Source organism: Galeopterus variegatus, unplaced genomic scaffold (genome assembly GCF_000696425.1).
Source record: "Galeopterus variegatus unplaced genomic scaffold, G_variegatus-3.0.2 Scaffold342, whole genome shotgun sequence".
Lineage (NCBI taxonomy): Eukaryota > Metazoa > Chordata > Mammalia > Dermoptera > Cynocephalidae > Galeopterus > Galeopterus variegatus.
The window spans coordinates 82038-101707 of NW_007726453.1; the positions used below are offsets into that span (position 1 = coordinate 82038).

The window sequence follows — 19670 nt, forward strand, 5'->3', positions numbered from 1 at the left end:
CATCCATCATATTGTTAAAAGAACAATTTCAGTCTTACTACATCCTTTGCTTAAAAGCAACTAGCAAAAAAATGATATCTAACTAAAAAGAAAACATTCCGCACTTGGTATTCAACAAAACACCCCACTTTCTTCCTGTTACCTTGTTACCAACCCAAATGGCCCTTGTAAGAAATAACGTTCAGCTTTCAGATGTGATTCATTGAAATAGAAGGAGAGCTGGTGAAATCGAGCAAAAGAAATCATTAGAGGCAGGAAAAATGTAGGTGACGGTAGGAAACAACTGACATTCCACAAGAATGAAAGACTTCTACTTACATTTTATCTAAGTATTTGTTCACGTCTTCATCTTTTTCATAATCCTTACACAGTTGGGCAACCAGAGCTCCATAGGTGAGAACAAAGAGATCTCTATTCTGGAGAAAAAGGGATAGTTTTATATTATAGGCAAAATTACAATAATATACTACTGTATTTCTTTTTTTTTTACAAAATCTTCTGGTTGGAAGCAGCCTTAGAAATCATCTGTTCATTTTTTCCACACTCTTCTTACTGCAACAATGTTCACTTTTGGGAACAAATTATACTCCATTTGGATTCATTGCTGGGAGGTGGGGGAGGAGAGCTGTGGAATAAATTTTTTTTTCTTTTCTTTTTCTTTCTTTCTTTTTTTTTTATTACAGACTTACAACTGTTTGCCATAAAATAAATTTCTTAACATGAGAATATTTTTCTATGCATTTGCTTACATTATATAATTTTTCTATGTATTTTCAGAGGAAGTTGTTTTAAAAATACTAATTACTAATATAAATTTCTATTTTTCTAGAATGGCCTTTAATATATGCTGACCACATTTTCAGTTGGAAGAAATAATCGGATGATCCTTCTCATGAGTTTGCACAATCTCTATTGGGTCCCAAGTCTGCCAAAAAGACCTTCAGGATGAATCCAAATGTAACAGCAAATTGTGAGATGTTTTTTTTTTTTTCTTTCTGCTTAGAGAAAAAAGGGAAAATTGTCTTATTCCTTATAGATCTCTCAAATTTGTCCCATTTTTAGAGAGAATTACAAGTAAAAATTAAAACTAAAGATAGGGCTGCTGGTTAGCTCAGTTGGTTAGAGTGCAGTGTTATAACACCAAAGTCAAGGTTTCGGATCCCCATACTGGCCAGTCTGCCAAAGATAAATAAATAAATAAAACCAAGGACAACTTAGGTTTGGTTAAGCATAGATATGTTGAAAATTCAGAAAACATACAGAACACAGAAGACACAAAGCCCAATCAATCCATTTTTAAAAGTCTGATTTGCTTCTGCTATTGAATATTATCTAACAAAGAGAAGGGGATCTTAGAGATAATTTATTTCAATGCTTTCAGTCCTGCAGAGGAGAGAATGGGACCTCAGGAGGACTGAGTGACTTGCTCAGCTAGCCAGCAATTATTAGAGCCAGAATGGCATCTTACACTGCGGGCCTCCACACTGACATAGTATTTATCTCTGAGGTGTGTAAAGGAAGGCACTGTTTGGAGTAGAAGCAGGTGGGACAGGGATGGAGGAAGGAGGACCATTACTGAAAATAATCCTATTCTATGCATAATCTAGTACTTTTATGAAAGGTCAAATGTAGATTCCAGGTTAGAAGAAGAATCCTTACTCTAAGCCCAGGTATCTTGGATAGCCTAATATGTAATGAAAGAGAAGGCCTGATAATACATATTCTTTTTTAAAAATTGGTTATGAATATTCATGAGATACAAAGCTGATTGTCACCCCTCCTGCCCATGATGTGGGGGCCAGATTCATACTGGCTGTATACCCGTTACCACAAATTGCATTTGTACCCCATGTATTCTTTTTTAAAAAGCAGAATGGCTCAAAAACCAATTACATTGTTTATTTGACAAAGTGGTTTCTAGAAAATATTATATGATTTTGATTCAAATACCACCAGAGTCCCCTCCCTTATGTATGGGTTTATATCATGACAAATATGTTTCTTCACTCAGGTAGCATATTTGTTATCACTAAATAAACTTTAAACAGATAAAATCTAAATATTATATGGCACATATGGACATAATTTATATGGAACAATAGAAATGAAATGTAATAAATGTATGTAGAATATACATCATATACATTAACTGACATATTAAGGACACTAATATATACAATTCAGGTATAGAAAAATAATGAGTATGTTAATATTTTTACTAGGAAAAGAGGGATGTAAGGCAAGTGATGTGAACAAAAATAGTGTTAAACACTGAAGGGTCACCATTTATTTAATTTTAGCTCTGTTTATTTAAGTCTTTCAAAAACCTAATCATAAATCATAAGAAATGTCTGTAAATTATAAATGAAATATCTGCCTAACATATAAGAAGACACACCAGAAGAGAAACTACTGCTATGTACCAATGATGCAGCATAAAAATAGGCAAAAGTGAAGGGGAGAGAGAGAGAGAGAGAGAGAGAGAGAGAGAGAGAGACAGAGAGAGAGACAGAGAGAGAGACAGAGAGAGAGAGAGAGAGAATGTGTTTGTTGCCACCAGCAGTAAAACAAAAGAATCTGAAAAAGAAAGAAAAGGAGAAAAGGAGAAAAAATTATACCCTACTTACATGTGATAGCCTCAGCATTGTGCCCATTTATAATTAAGGCCACACTGAAATAATGACATTTTCTTCTCTGTCTCTCTCTCTTTTGGGTGGATACTACTGTATTTCGAAACAAATTTTACTTCCAGCTCAATTTCAAGTTCAATATCCATAGAGACCTGTTTTCTCCATTCTGCTTCATGTCCAAGGGCTGCACCTTGAACTACATCTCCAGTTGGGTCTCAGATCCATACCATGGATCCCAGGAAAGGTCAATATAAGTTTATATTCACGGTTTTTAAAACAATAAAAACCAATTATTTTCATTGGTGAAAAATACAACGTCCTTCATTATTTCAGAATGCTTTGGATGTATCAGGGTAGAAATGTGTCTTAACTGCAATATAAATCAAGTAATTTAGGTACAATGTGAACTATGTATAATACTTTTTAGCATCTGAGAACCCCACAGAAAAATAATTAAGATCCCAAAATGCCATTCAGGTGTTTCCAACTGGGGTGTGCTGATTAACCACTACAATTCTAAGTACCGAAAGCTGAAATTACTTAATTATATCAAATGCCCATCAGTCTCCTGAAATATTTTTTTCCTTTATTTTTATAGCAGTTTTAGTTTTACGGAGAAGTTAAGCAGAAAGTACAGCTAGTTCCCATACCCTTCCCCCACCTACATATAGAATTTCTCCTGAAATAATTAACCCAGCTTTAAATTTAACAATGAGTTTTCACATCTGTAACTTCTGAATGGCTAAAACTATAAGAGAGGATTAAAGAAGACTATCCAAATCTAATCTGCAAAAAATTAAGTTTTCAATAACTCTGAACTTGGAATATATAGGAAGGATCATAGCACATACCAAATTACAATAATAAATACATTTAGGACATTTTTAATAAATACCGTCTTTAATACCGAGCTTTTTGATGATCTATTCCTATTCAATTTTACACATAATCACCTATTTTATATTTATATACATTTCATTTCCTATTTTAAAATATGAAATACAAAAAATTGCTTAATCTCTTCTTATTTTTCTGTCAGAAACAAAAGCAAAATTTGACACTTTTATGAATATAATTAGAAAAGAAGACCTTAAAACCTGTAGAAACAATCCATTATTCTGTTATGGTATGTAAGATAGAATTGTAACTATTCCCAAAGGTGTCATTTATGATTCCCTCCACTAAACACTCTCTTTGCTCTGCTGAAAAATTCTACTTATAACATCACCTTTCAAAATAAATCATAAATCACCCAAGAAAACATTTTCTCTGAAGTAAGTAGAAAAAAATCTCTTTATAAAAAGATCTTACAATTTTATGGTATTCTGGTTTTCTACGTGCCGAGCGAGACATAGTGCTTGATAGAAGAAGAATGGGATCTTCAAATTCTCTTCTTTTGCTTATACCTTAGAGGTGTTTCAGTCTGTGTCCTTTTGTGTTTGCAAGTTCCTCCTTGCTTTGAGACAGGAGTGCTACTTTTACACTCTACTGCTTTTGCTCTTTGCTGAACTGAAGACGGAAAAGAAAAATCATGAACAATGAGACTGTCTTGTAGCCACCTAACTTGCCGCCGATCAAATAACTGCTTCCCTTGTGATGATGAGTTGTAATGTAGAACCATAAAAGCTGATAGTGTGAAGTCAGACTAGAAGCCCCGAACACTCCCTTTAGCCCAAGGGAGTTCAAGAGTGGTGTTTTGTTCTCATGCCAAGGTATCGTTTTAAAAATCACAAACTGAAAACTTCACAATCCAAGATAGATCTAAATGTTAGCATTATTCAGTCTTATATTGATTGCTGTATGAATTAGAGAGACAGGATCAGCAATCTGTAATTGCTAAATCCTAGGTTCAAACTTGATCAACAGCTTTAGTGGGTATCTCATTGTCTCCCAAGCCTAGACCCCCATCTTATATGATTATAATATTTGAGTATATCTGGCAACTTTATTTTTCGTGAGCAACAATCAGCAGTTTTAAGGAGTGATACAGCGGGTGATATTTTCTTATGAAACTGTTGCTCAGAATGGTGCTCTGCAGTTTAATAATGCATGATGGTTCTGGCAGAGAAAGCAAGCCCTTAGCCTTCTTTTGATAGTTTCTGAGATGCTGGTACTGAAGGCTCTCTTTATTTATGCAGAAATATAGACATTTCAAGCTCAAACAAGAAATTCTCTTATCTTGACAACTGCAGGGTGCGGAGGATCAAAACCCTTCCAGAAATAGTAGCATAAAACTCAGCTTAGGAAAGTAGTTTCCTACTTATGACAGCTTGAGTCAATTAGTCCTATTTATTCTGGCAAATTCTTGCTATAAAGTGACAGACCAGTGAATACGCTGAAGAAGAGTGTGGTGTAGTTAAGAGAGCAGAGGAGGGTTTGGAAGTGTCAAGGCTAAGTTGCAGTTCCCCCATTTACTGGCTGTGTGACCTTGGACAAGCAGTTTTATTGCTCTATGCTCAGTTTCCACATCTGCAAAATGGAAATAATATACCCACCTCACAGAATAGTTGTGAGTATCAAAGAGATGATGTTTGTTATAAAACACATTATAATGCACTATATAAAAACTTATTACTATAGGTTATTCTTGTAGGTGGGTATATGGAATGGAATTTTACAATATTTAAGGTATTTCCCTTAGTGCATATGTTCTGTGATGCCGTGATCTCAGGAAAACCAATTTTGCTGGGTTGTTGGGGGTGGGGAGCTTTTCAGTAGCAGATTAATAACAATTTATTTTATATAAACTGTATAGTTTACAACACGGTCCTCATTTTCTTTATCTCACTTTAATTCAAGTGCCATCTGTGAGGTCGTTGGTACTTTAATCATTACCATTTTACAGTATAGAAATCTAAAAGTAGAGAGGTTAAGAAATTTGTTCAAGGTTATCTGGATAGGAGACAACAAAGAGGGATTTGGGCTAAATGTGCTGACTTCCTATCAAAAGTAATTTTCTACTGCACACACTCTAATTATGTTAGAGCAAAATATTTTAGGGGAAGATTCACAAAAACTATGAACATGCATGACAGCATGTTGCTGGGACCAATTTGAAGATGATTCTGGGTTCCGGGTAAGAAATCCTTGAGAATAAACCAGAAAAGGCCTATGTCCTTGGTGGGAGGAGGTGGCGGTACTGGAGTCGAATCAATTTCGCTAAACTCCAATGGTGTGGTAAAGTCACATCAGGGCCACATGAAAATTCATGATGTCATTGGTGCATTAGAAAAAAAGCCAGTGGTTCCTCAAGACTGACATGGCTTTCACTCTCACCTACCCCTACCCCTCACAGACCCTGTGGGCAGGACATAGGGCTTGAGGAAGGAGCTGTGTCCCTACCTGGTATCCCTACCAGGCTGTCCACGGTAGAACCTGCACAATCATTGCCGTAGTCACCATTGCTGGGGACACTAGTTTGCTGGTTTTCAGACTATGAAACCCACTGGCTTTCAGCAGTTCTAAGGATCCAAGTGAGTCTTGTGTTCCCCAGGCTCCTTCTTTTTATATAAAACCGCCCCTCGCTTAAATAGAAGAAAGCACAGAGGTTGTGTTTTAAACAGGTAAATGATCTATAACATCTGCCCTTGCAGCAAAATAGGAAGGAGAGTCATATCAAAATGATGCATAAAAGAAGTTTTTCCTCTTTGATTCAGAGTTTTTCAGGCTGGCTAGAACTGATGTTGGAGCTAAGGTTGGGAGAAAGAAGCATTTCTGAATTTCATCAAATCTGCACTACAACCAACAAACTCATGTAAATGCTGAACTGGGACATGCCCCTGCACTGGTCCCTTGGACATACCTGGGCAGCTGAGTAAAGACTTGGGAAGATGCTAACAGGGGACGACATCCACTGATCCATGAGCTGTGTGATCATCATCTGAGATCATCCACAAACTGTCAGAGAAGGCAAAGCCACTACCATAATACCTTGCCCGGGGGCTTGTTATCTCTTTGCAACTTTTTTTTCTTTTTAAGGCTGCTTTTGGTGTTCATTTTAACCTGGTTTCTTCACATAAAATTAGTGTGTGATTTGCACTGCACCCCAATCCTCCTGGGGATAGCTCTAGTGCTCAGATCTGATTTTCCTTGTTCACGTGCCAGCATGTGCTCAGTGAGTGAGCTGGTGGGTCCCTGCTGAGGAGTAGGCATTTGAAAACTACGTGTTGGATAGCCAAGTAACAGCAAACTATCTTTAACAAGGAGACCAATTGAATATAAGTCCTGCTATGCTATGAACATCTCTTAAAATTCATATGTCGAAACTTAATCCCCAACATGGTGGTATTAAAAAGTGGGATCTTTTGGGAAATGATTAGGTCATGAGGGCAGAGCCTTATAAAAGTTTAAAAGTGCCTTATAAATAGGGCTGGAGGAAACTAGCTTAGACCTTTTTTTGCTCTTCTGCCATGTGGGGACACAGCGTTTGTTCTCTCTGCCCTTTTGCTTTTGCTGCAAGGTGCCATATTGGAAGCAGAGAGTAGTCCTCACCAGACATCAATGACAGTGCCTTGATCTTGGACTTCCCAGACTCCAGAACTGTAACTGATAAATTTCTGATCTTTATAAATTACCTAGTCTCAGGCATTTTGTTATAGCAGCGCAAAAGAACTAAGACAACGATCAAAAGAAAATTGATTACTCATGGATGTAATCATTCATAGTTATCAATAAATTATACAGTCATATTGCTGATGAAGTGATTAGTTGTTTCAACAGTAAACAATAATAAAAACTTAGGAACTTGTCATCAACGAATTTCTTTACAGCAAGAATTTGACACTGCAATAGTGATTTTAATCAATCAGTGCTCCATCCTTTTCTACATAGTTCTCTGAAAGAATGGTCTGCAATTTCTTTCCCCACTTCCTCACTTCCCCTATACTCTAGTTAAATGGATTTTTAAATATGGAATTATAAACATAAGATGTGAGGGGCCGGCCTGGTGGTGCACTGCTACAGTGCGCCACTTGGGAGTGTGGTGGCGCTCCCGCCAAGGGTTCGGATCCCACATACAGACCGGTTCCCGCTCACTGGCTGAGTGAGGTGCGGGCACAACACCGAGGGTTGCGATCCCGTTGCCGGTCACGAAAGAAGACAAAAAGGAAAATAAATAAATAAATAAATAAACATAAGATGTGGTACTTACTACCAAGCTTTACTGAACATGTTACTATATACACTTCAGGCTTTTAACAGTAAAGCAGTACTGATGCATTTGAAATATCCCGTACTCTCTTTAATCCCATCATTCTTTCCTCCTCAGCGGTCATCACTACCAAGAACTTGATATTTATTATTGCTGCTCATGTTTTAAAATAGTATGTCTGTTAGTAGTCATAAAGAATATGTAATATTATTTTGTATGTTTTAAAACTTTATATAATAGTATCATACTGCACGTATCCTACAGCTTGCATTTTTCTTTCCAAGTTATTTGTTGAGATTTATCTGTCAGTGCAGATCATTTATTTTCCCAGATTTAAAGCAGGGGTCAGCAAACTTTTTCTGTAAAGGGCCAGATAGTAAATATTTTAGGCTTTGCGGCCATATGGATTCTGTCATAACAACTCAACCCTGCAGTTGTAGTGCAGGCATGGCTATGTTCCAATAAAACTTTATTTATAAACTCTGAAATTTAAATTTCATTTAATTTTCACACGTCACGAAATAAAAACCATTCTTAGCTCACAAGCCACACAAAACAGGCAGTGGGCCAATTTGGCCCATAAGCCAGAGATTAACAACGCTTATCTATAGCAACTTATGGCCATGGTTTATTAATCTGTTTCTTTGTTATTAAACATTACTGCTGGAATTTTCTTTGTGATCTCCTCCATGACCAATACATTTTGACAAATAATTTTTGGAGGAACTTATAAAAATGTTTATTCTCTATCTTTAGGGTTTGGAATACTATATATTTATCTTAGGCAAAATTTGCTAAGTTTGTTCTTGGCATTTTCTATATACTTTCTAATGTTTATTTGATCAGTTCATTTCTGATAAAGGTATGTTAAAAAATTTCTCTCTATGATTGTAAGGATTTCTCCTTATAATCTGAGGAGTTTTTGTTTTATGTATTTCAAAGTTATTCAGTCACAGACATGAAAGTCGAGATTGTCATATCTTCATAACGGATTGCTACATGTTCAAAATTAGCTCTTCTGACAATCTTTGCCTTTAGTTCAGTTTTGCCTTTTATTAATATTATTGTTCCCAGTGACATATATTTCAATACCTTTCTTTTCAAGCTATGTGTGTGGTATAGCTTTGGGAGTGTCTCTTATAAGCAGCATGACAATCTTCTAACCACGTTACAGTTAAGCCAGCTCTGGCATGATGGTTACAAGCACATGCCAGACCAGCTGGGTCCTAATCCTGGCTCTTCCACTCATCTGTGCGTGACCCTGGGAAGTTTCCTTAATCTCTTCACACCTCAGTCTTCCCATGTGTAAAAATTCTGAGGATAATATTAGTACCTCATCATAAGGTTATTGTGGGGATTAAATGAGATAAAGTTCTCAGCACAGTGCTTAGCATGCAGCAATAGCTATTTAAATTTTTTTATTGTGATTACTGATGTATTTGGTCTCATTCCTACCATTATTTTGTGTTGTGTCTTCATCACTCTCTTCCCCTTGTTTACTATCTTCTTTTCTGTCAATATTCTCTTTCTATTTCCTGTTCTTTGAATGAGCTATACATTATATTTCTAGCCTTTTAGTGATTATACTTAAATTTTTATGGCTTTATTGAGATGCAATTGGTGTACAGTTTGATGAGTTTCAACATATGTATATACCTCAGAAGTTAATCAATATAATTTTTTTTTTTCCTTTTTTTATGTCCGGCAACGGATCGCAACCCTCAGTGTCGCGCCCGTACCGGACCGGGACCGGCAACGGGATCGCAACCCTAGGTGCTGGGTCCGCCCCTCACTCAGCCAGTGAGTGGGAACCGGTCTGCATGTGGGATCCGAACCCTCGGCGGGAGCGCCACCACGCTCCCAAGCAGAAGTTAATCAATATAATTAACATTTCCATCACACCTGTTCTAATTGTGTTTTCTCAGATTCTGCATTTGTCCATCTGGCATTCATTAATTATAGGGCTACATAATAGCCAAGTGGTTTATATCTCCTCCATGATCCAGAGCCCACACCCTCAACCACCTCCTTATATAACTCTCACGTACCAAGTCAATATTTATCCCACCCTAAATCAACACATGGCCATGTTGCAGACAAGTAGGGACAGCCTCTATGCCTCAAAGCCTGCCAGAATTATTTATTCTTAAGTGTTTTCCCTGCCCTGCCTTGCCTTTCCCACAGAAACCCCAATAAGAGCCTAGGCTATCCCCTCTTCCTCCTGTCTCCTCACCAAACCCAATGCTCCCTATACTATGCTGTGTGGAGTGGCATGCCCCTTTCTCTCTGTAAATGTAAACGTAATGTGATAAATTCTTCAATGTCACTGGCCCCTCTGTGTCATCACTCAGTCACTTACATGAGCTAAAGTCCTGAGAGTACAAGTTAATACAATCCCCAAAGTTTTCTCATTCCCCTTTGTAATCTCTCTTCTTATCTCTCATCTCCTACTCCCTAGGCAAGCACTGATCGGTTTTCTGTTGGTAAAGACTAATTTATATTTTCTAGAATTTTACATAAATAGAATCATGAAATACACTCCTTTTCCTGAGTTCTTTCCTCCAGAAAATTATTTTTGAATTCACTTATGTTATTGTGTATATTGATAGTTTATTCCTTTTATTTTGCTGATATCTAATACTTCATTGATCTATTCATCTGTTGATGGACATTTAGGTTGTTTTCAGTTTGCAGCTATTATAAATAAAGTTGCCATGGACATTCACGTGCAAGTTTCCATGTGAACATTTGCTTTCATTTCTAACATGTAAATAACTCGGAGAGAAATGACTGTGTTATATGGCAGGTGTATGGTTAACTTTTAAAGAAAATGACAATTTTCTAAAGTGGTTGTTCTATTTTACATTTTCACCATGAGTAAATTCCGGTTGCTCTTAATCCTTGCCAACATTTGGCAATTTTAGCCATTTTAGTATGTAGTGGTAACTTATAATAATATATTGCCTTAGTTGTATCTTTTGAAATAAAAATTATTTCTACAGCTAATAATTAAATAAGAGGACTTTGAAAATATTGTATTTGTTCTCATCACTACTTTTTGCTCCCCTGTCTTTCCTCAGGGTTCTATTTTCTTCTTGCTGAAATATATCCTTTAGTAATCCTCTTAATGAGGTTCTGTGGATGGTAAATACCCTTAGTCTTTACATGTCTTTATTTTGCTCTGTCCAGAATGATGGTTTAGCTGGTACTAAGCACTCTGAAGTGTTGTCTTCTGGTCTCTATTGTTATTGATGAGAAGTCTGCTGTCAGTCTATGTTATTCTTTTGTAGGTTATCTGTCTTTTCTTTCTTGTAGCTTTTAAGAATATCTATTTTCACATTCTCTAGTTTTACTTTGATGTGTGTAGATGTGGATTTATCTTTATTTACACTGCTCAGAACAACCAACATTCTTTTGGTATGAAAACTTTTCTTTGATTCTGCAAAGTTCCCAGTTATTTCTCTTCAAATATTGCTTCTTTGCCTATGCCTTCCTATCTTTTTTTTTTTTTTTTTTCCTAGAACACCTATTGGCCAGATTGTGGAGTTGCTTATGTCTTTTTTTTCCCTTAACTGCTTTTAAAAATATATTATTTTATTTCTTTGTCTTTTTGTACTGCATTTTGAACGAATTCCTCAGTACTATGTTTCAATTCGCTAATTATGTATTTAACCATGTCCAATTAACAGTTTGAGAGAGAAATTTATATTATTTTCACTTTTTATAAGCCCAACCAAACCTACTCTACTTTTCTTCATATAGAAATTGTACAATGTTGTACAATAAATATTTGCTGATTAAATAAACATAAAAACACCTTACATTTCTTGAGGGTACTTTAAAAAGTTTGTGGAAAAAATAGAATTGAAAGATAATACTAATTTTTTAATGAACTTTTTGAAGTACCCTTGTATAACTTTATTAAAAAAACAAATATCACGTTTTCACACAACAAAAAGATACCATATAAACAAATTTGTATCTTAAATTTTAAAGCAGCACATAGCAATATTCTGTCAATACAAACAAATTTTAAATTTTTATGCAAAGATAGAATGTTTTTGTTGTGATTTGGCTTTAGGGATATCTAAGCTTGTTCTTTTCCTTTGGGAAATCTTTTAGGATCTTCTGGCAGAATCCTTAGTTTAGGGATGTTCCAGCCAGCCCTAAATTTTGGATTTCTCTAGTATTTAAAAATTTCCTCTACTCTTCATATTGTAATTTTACGGTGACAAAATCCTTGTCTAGTACAAGGGTAAGAATGTCTCTGTTTTGCTTCCAATGCTTTATTTGCTGTGCTCTGCATTTTGTGCCATGCAAAGCAAGCACATGGAAAGATGGAGACAGTTTGCTTGTCAAGCAAGTCATCCTCTTTTTAGTGGGAAGATATACCAAGAAGTTTCCCTCTTCACTTATGCCAGATGAATCTCTCAGTTTCTTCCAGCTGTAATCTGAAGTGAATTTATTAGCTCAGGATTCACAAAGTACACAAGGAAAGATGCTAGAATCCTTTAAACATGTAAGGATGTTGGGTCACTTCACCCAACCAGTTAAACCAGTAAGATCCCATAAAATGGTTATAGCTGGTGGAGTCTAATGATCAGAAAGGGCCACAAGCTGATCTGTGATAGAGCTTCCCACGATGAGCCCAGCTCTCAACAATATTATATCTTCTCTGCAGAGAAGTGGAACATTTATCAATTCTTTAATTGCGGCTTTGACTATTGGTGGACAACGACTGTTCTCTTCTTTCACGTTCAGCTGTCCCTGTCAGGCTGGGAAAAATTTCTATTATGGTTCTGCTTTTCTCATCATTCCTGCCTTGATCTTTCTGATTGCTGGCTATGCTTTGAGAAGCCAAATGTGGACAATGACCAGCGAATACTGCTGCAACTGTGTCCCTCCTCGCCGGAGAATCAGCCCCCTGGAGCGCAAGCTGGCTTGCCTTCGGTTCTGCAGCATCACCGGGAGGGCACTTGTTGCTCCGCTAACATGGCTGGCGGTGACCCTGCTGACAGGCACCTACTATGAATGTGCAGCAAGTGAGTTTGCATCTGTGGACCATTACCCCGTATTTGCTAATATCAGCACCAGCAAACGAGAAGAGATACTAGCTGGGTTTCCATGTTGCAGATCAGCTCCTTCTGATATGATCTCAGTAAGAGATGAAGTAGCTCTTATGCACAGATACCAGTCCCAAGTAAGTTGTTTTTTGTTTGTTTGTTTTTTCTGCTGTGCTATCTCATAGTAACTACAGTTGCTGGAAATATTTCACATTCCTTCTGCTTCTCATATGTCTGATATTAGAACACAAACTAGATGCCATTCATCAAATTGAGTTCTACTGAGCAGCTGTATCAGTATAGTTACGATGTTGAGCTTCGGAGTCAGCAGACCTGGGTCTGAGTTTTGCTTTGACGCTTATTAACCTGCAAAACCTTGAGTAAGTTGTATAGTTTATCCGTGCTCCACTTTCCTCAACTGTAAAATGGGGATATTAATAGTATCTACCACACAGGGTTATTATGAGGAATAAAGGAGCTAATCCATCTAAAGTGCTCAGTACTGTCCCCAGAATCTATAATAAAAATAATGAATTTTAGATATTATTATGAATATTATTGGTACTATATTACTAAATCCCATCTTTCTGCATATATGAGTATATATGCTTAAATGCTTAAATATGCATTCTTATATAATAAAATCTCACCTAAAATTACAGGAAACTTGATTTTGATTTAAAAAAAACTCCAACAGTGATTTCTAAATTTAGTGTCCATGGACAGGTTTGTGTCAGAATGTAGGGTGGGAGGAAAGCCTGAACCTACTACACTTACAGGTTAAATTTTAAAAGCGCCATTGGTGTTTTGTCAGTTGAGAAAGCTATTGGTTTTCATTAGTTTCTCCAAGGGATTTGGGGAAAAAATTCACTTTTAAATCACTGCAATAAAGCAAAAACACATTATTTTTTAAACTACTTATTGCAAAGGCATATGTATTTTTTGATCTGTGACCTTTCAGCTATTAAAATTTAGAAATGCTAATACTACTTAGTTGAAAAAATTACTATCAAGGCACAGCATACCAAATGTTGCAATATGGCCTAATTTAAGAAAAGTTAGAAATCCCATAAAGATATGCTTTGCTTCAACTTTTTAAATGCCAGCCCTAAAGCTCAGGCAGAGGAGCTATGTGAAGATATGTTAAAAGTCAAAAAATCAATGGGACAATTTTAACTTTCAAAAATGGTCTTGCTTAAGAAAAACTAAAATGTAATACACAATGGTAAGATTTTCTTAAAGTCTAAACAAAATGTTTTATTAAATGTATACACAGACATCTGTGAAAAGACAGTTTTACAATTCTGTGTACCACAACTGGTAGATTTTTTGCTTTTGTAAAACAAAACATATCTATTGAGATACTTATCATATACTGTGTAAATATCTCATATCTTAACTTTATTCCTCATAATAATGAGAGGCAGATATTATTAACTTCATTTTACAGATGAGTAAACCAAAGCTCAAAGAACTTATGGAACTTATGTAAGTTCGTAGAGCAAATAATGGCTGATAAGATATCCAGAGATTATGCTGTTTCCATTTCACTAGGCCACATTCTCAACTACCTTGAACTTCAATCTCATTGGAGGAATATGAGGGTACTTCAAAAAGTTCATGGAAAAATAAATTCAAAAGATAACATGAATCTTTCCATGAACTTCGTATTCACTGTTTTTCTGCTGGACTTTCCTGGGTTGACCACAAGATCTTCTTTGTGCATGCCCCATTCTAAAATATCTTCTTGACATAGTTTCACCCCATTTCAACTTGCCTTCTACTCACATGCCAATTGCATTTTTCTAAATACAAATTGGATGATGAGATTCCAACCCCTCCGCCCCCACAATCCTTCAATGATTTTGTACCAGCTTAAGCACAAATCTAAATTCCTTGACACGACATACAAGGTCGTTCAATATCTGTCCCTTGACCACTTTTCCACATGACTCCCATGACCCTGGAAATACAAATTTCTTGAGATTCTCCCAACTCTTCATGCTCTTATTTTTCTGTCTTTTATTAGAATTCTTCTCGACTTCTTGCATCTGAACTTCTTTTTAATAAATTAAATCTGAGCATAATCTCCTCTAAGAAGTATTTCTTGAGGATCCTCTCCTTAAATCAGTTCATTTCTCTTCCATTGTGCGTCCTCAGGTGTTGTGTTTACTCGCATCAGAAACTATCACATTGCACCATATTTCTTGCCTTGCTCATTTTTCTCCCCCTTCAGGCTTAATGACTAGAGAGAATGAATGTACCTTAAAATTAAAATTATTTACATCTCAGTCCCCATTACCAAGTACCAAACACTGCATATAGTGGGAGGTCAACCTGGAGCTCAATAAATGATAATTGATGAATTAATGGGCATCTAAAATTACTTTTCCTCCACCATATTGGCCTCTATTAAGTTAAATGGTAACGAATATCACTTTGCAGGTTTTAGCCTCCCTAGAGTGCACCTCTCCCACTGTGCACACACAGCTAACTCCAGGCCTGCTGGTGAATCACAAGATGCAGAAGAGGCCTTTGCTGCCCAAACTCGCTCCATACTGTTGGCTTCCCTACATGTGTGGAACTTTTCTCTCTCACTTTACATAACAACCACTAAATACTGACAAAAGAGTAAAAAAGAGAAAAAAAGGATTCTAAGACTAGAAAACAGCCATTTATATCAGTCTTTAGAAGCTGACACTAAATAGTCTCAGGTAAAAACTAGTTCATTTTCCTTTCAAAGTATGTTTCAAAGACATGTAATAAAACTTGTCAGCAAATTACCATTTGAGGGGGAAGGCAATGGAAAGGAAAACAATAGGTACTACAAGCCATGGTGACTCTACCACCAGTAATACATTTAGAGACCTGAGTCTGCTCATGACTTTCTTCTTTGGCTGCAAAACATAAGAGAAAAGAGCAACTCAGGAAGAAATATCAATAAATACTTGCTGGCACATCATCGAAGACACCTAAGGAGGCCACCATTATTACCTATCATATAATCATTTTCATCACCATCATTATCAAATATTTATTAGGCGCCCAAAGAGTGCATGGGCCTGTACCTGATAATTGAGAAGTAAGGTTGAGCTAAAAGCAAAGAACACTATTTATGTATCTTATGTAAGGTTAATTGGTAGGTTATAGCATCTGTCACCTAAAACAAAAAGGACAGTGCTTAGAATCCATTCCAAAAATCCATGCCCAGTTAACTGGGAAAATTCCTTTGTAATCCAAAAACCAAGTTGAAATGGCTGGGCCTATACTGTCCATTAGACCTATTTCCACATCAAATGAGCAGCACCTTGTTAATATATTAAAGACTGGAAAAACACATTTCTTATTCACATTTTAGTTCTCAGTTTTGTAGGAATCCCTCCTACCAAGTGTGTCTCTTGAATATTTGATGTATTGATGCTTTCTGTTTTTCTTTTAATAATTCCGTGAAGATGCTGGGCTGGATTTTGATCACCTTGGCAACCATCGCTGTCCTGGTGTCCCGCTGTGTGGCGAGGTGCTGCTCCCCCCTCACCACCCTGCAGCATTCCTACTGGACCAGGCACCTCCAGAATGAGAGAGAGCTCTTTGAACAAGCCGCAGAGCAGCACTCCAGGCTCCTCATCCTGCGGCGCATTAAGAAACTATTTGGCTTCATTCCTGGGAGTGAAGATGTCAAACACATCCGAATTCCTTCACGTCAGGACTGGAGAGAGATTTCAGCACCCAGTTTTCTATGCATGGGTGATGACTTGCAAGGTCACTATAGCTTCCTTGGAGACAGGGTGGAGGAAGATAATGAAGAAAACAAACCAGAAGGTATTGAATTAAAACCTTGAGAATAGCACATTTTGCAATTCAGGTTACTTAACTGATACTTCATTTTTATGATGATGGAGTTTCAGTGTAATCTCTTCATCTGTTTCTCTCTCTTTGATATCTGTTTACTTAAGTCCATCCAAAATATTATTTCAAAAATCATCTTATCTGATAATTGTGCTAATAACTCCCTCTTTTTGAAAATTTTTTGGTGGTCTAATAATACCTCTAGTGTCATATTGGCCTAATTAAAAACAATATGGAACTTGAAGTCATATCAAAATTTGCATCTTAGTTCTGTTCCTTATTAGCTATGTGAAAAATAGTATTCCTGAGTGCATTTTGTCATCTGCATGGTCGCTACCTCATAGAGCTGTTGTGAGGATTAAATGTGATAAGAGTTTAAGCAGGGTTCAGCACAGTGCCTTTCATAAAATAAATGCCAATAAATGTTACCTTTTCCTTTCCTCTTTGCATTCCACGTTTTCTATCACTATTTTCTCTCCCTCTAAGTTCTAGTTTTCTCTATTTCTACCTCCATACAATATCCATGAACTTTTCACTGCCTCCTCCTTTTTCTTCTAAACTGTGCAAAGAGGTCTTGAATCATTTTGCTGTAACCAGAGGAAGATGATCCATTATTGTATCACCATTAGTATCATAAATGTTATTTGCAGCACCTCCATAGTAGGAGCATTTTTATAGCCACTACATATAAAGTGTATTCTAGAAAGCTTCACCTCTGTGTCCACTACGGGGATACTTTCTGTGCCTTTTTGTTATCAAATTGCACCTTTGCACTCAAAATCCATTTGGGGAACCAAGACTGCCACCTATACTTGTATATTCATTATCTAGGACTCAAAAAGGGGCTAATATCTGCCCGACTTTTCTCTGCCTAGTTTTGCTAAATGCAACCTCTAGTATTTGACGGTTTCCTACTTATCTTTAATATTTCTGTCATATATGTGTATATGGTGTCTCATGCCTGATTTTTGCCACATTCACCTAAGCAATTGGCTCATTGGCTTAAGTAAGGAATATGAGGGCTTTTATTTATTTATTTAGCCAAATCAACTGCCAATGATCAACCTGACTTTCAAGATTCACTTTCAAGGAGACCAAACAACTTGACTATCTAAATGCAGTTGTTACTTGGTAATCTACTTTTACACAATTATGGAAGATTCTATTTTGTGTAAAATTCTGGGCTCTTCAACTTAATAGAAACAAGCAGAAAATGAATTTTTAAGGAAACAAAATGTTTTCAGGTTTTTGTTTACTGATAGGAAACTGCATAGTGTAGTACTTTGCTAGGACAGGTGGCCTGACTTGCCATCACCATTACTTATTGTTATTTAACCTTGGACTAGTTAGTTCATCTGTCTGGCCTTAATTGTCTCATCTATAAAATATAGAGAATGATACCTTACCTGCTGGAAGGCAAGGAACTGAACTAAATGAATTCTTGGGGTCCTTTTTAAATCTAACAAGATTTTTGTATTTATGCTTATATGTATACAGCCTTCTGGAATGGTAGTAGGCCCAGCTCATTTCTTTTGGAAGAAAAATACCACTGAATTTGACTCTGAGCTTTCTCTAAAGACATTTACTGGCATTTTACTTCTAAAAGAATGTTAATTCATGGATCTTTTTCAAGTGGTCAAGAAAAGCTATTCCAATTTGTCAATTAAGTCTATACTCAGTATGATATGTCATAACAAGAAACATGTAAAAACAAAAATAGAAGCACCTTCTGGAAGGCAACTGGAGTTCTAGTTTCACTCTGATATAATGTGCTATATCAATATGGAAGGTAACATCCATTTTGCTCTCTAAAATCTCCTACAGCTCTAAAATTCTATGGCTCTATTTGAAAAATTTTGAAATTCCTGCATTAAGACATACAAGTTAATTGAACACTTTACACAGTGCTCAGAATCAGTTTATTAGTTTTCAGGAACTATACCACAGTTAAGACTCTTCAATAAGATTTTCAGTTAACAGCAAAATCAAAGAACGTATGAAGTTATAGCATTACATCTTCTGAAAGAAGATTAATAGTTGTTTATACCGTAATGCCAGGAAACTTTATTTTCACTAGCTTCTGAAGCCCTTTCTACATCAAACTCTTTCAGAGTATGACACATAAAGTTTACATTTTGAGCCAGTTAATCACGATCGTCCACTATAACTTTCTGGCAAAGGATTGTAAATATTCTTTGGCTCTTCTACATGGCTTCAAAGTGCTTTATAGCATCTGTGTGAACATTTAAAGGGTAGTATATATCCTTGGAATTTCATTGCATATTATCCACTTCAAATCAAATAAATCGAATTCCTGGTCTTTTCTTTTTCCTTTTTGTCTAGAGTATTCTTTTTCTCCACAGCCAGCTAGACAAAACTTTTCCATTAAGAACATGGTATTTCCTTTCCTTTATGCCTATGAATTTACGTAATCACAAAACATATAATTAAAATCAATTATGTCTAATACTACCTTATATTTTGCTACCAAATGCTTTTGGCTACCACATCAAATTCTATGGCTTATATAGACTTGTTCATTTTCTTAACTTCAACTCTGTCAGCTCTGCCACTCCCCCACCACAATCTAGGTTGCTTCCTTCCCAGGAGACAAATACAAACCCAATGTTTAGATTTGCTCAGCTTTCTTTACGTTTTCCAAAGTTGAATGGCAGAACTGCACTTATACTGTTATCCTCTCTGTCTCTTTTCTGTGTTCTCAGTCTTTAATTATTTTTTTAAAAATCCTAATGCATGATTGTAATAAGAAACAACTATGTGATTTTGCTAAGTGTTTTCTTGCATTTGGCTTATAGCACAAAGGGAAATCACATTAACACTAAAACTTTTAAGTATCATGGCCAACCAAATGCAAGTCTGAATGCAAGACTAGGTAGCTATTTGTTACCTCAAAAATATAGGGTGTAGAGATATCACTTTAGCTTCTAAGTAGAGTATACCAAAATTTAGCACTGGTCAGTA

At 36.2% G+C, this 19670-nt stretch overlaps 2 protein-coding genes across 2 annotated transcripts in view; one reads left to right on the forward strand and one right to left on the reverse strand.

Moving 5' to 3' along the window:
• Positions 1–4067, reverse strand: part of TRAPPC3L (trafficking protein particle complex 3-like) — a 41370-nt gene extending 37303 nt beyond the window's left edge. Inside the window, exons 1-2 of the mRNA XM_008567738.1 lie at positions 3942–4067; positions 319–416 (exon numbers count right to left, since the gene is read on the reverse strand). Coding sequence (XP_008565960.1) covers positions 319–416; positions 3942–3983 — 140 coding nt within the window. The 5' untranslated portion in view covers positions 3984–4067. The remainder of the gene's footprint in view (positions 1–318; positions 417–3941) is intronic.
• Positions 4068–12421: 8354 nt separating this feature from the next.
• FAM26D (family with sequence similarity 26, member D) lies at positions 12422–16681 on the forward strand. The gene is made up of 2 exons (XM_008567739.1): positions 12422–12979; positions 16295–16681. Exons 1-2 carry the CDS (start codon positions 12422–12424, stop codon positions 16679–16681), a joined length of 945 nt encoding a protein of 314 aa, XP_008565961.1.
• Positions 16682–19670: the final 2989 nt, after the last annotated feature.

Excerpts from the sequence above, each read along its gene's own strand:
- FAM26D (XM_008567739.1), top strand. The coding sequence starts at position 12,422 with ATGAGCCCAGCTCTCAACAATATTATATCTTCTCTGCAGAGAAGTGGA. Across the intron at positions 12,980-16,294 it reads TGCACAGATACCAGTCCCAA|ATGCTGGGCTGGATTTTGAT; the intron begins GTAAGTTGTTTT and ends AATTCCGTGAAG.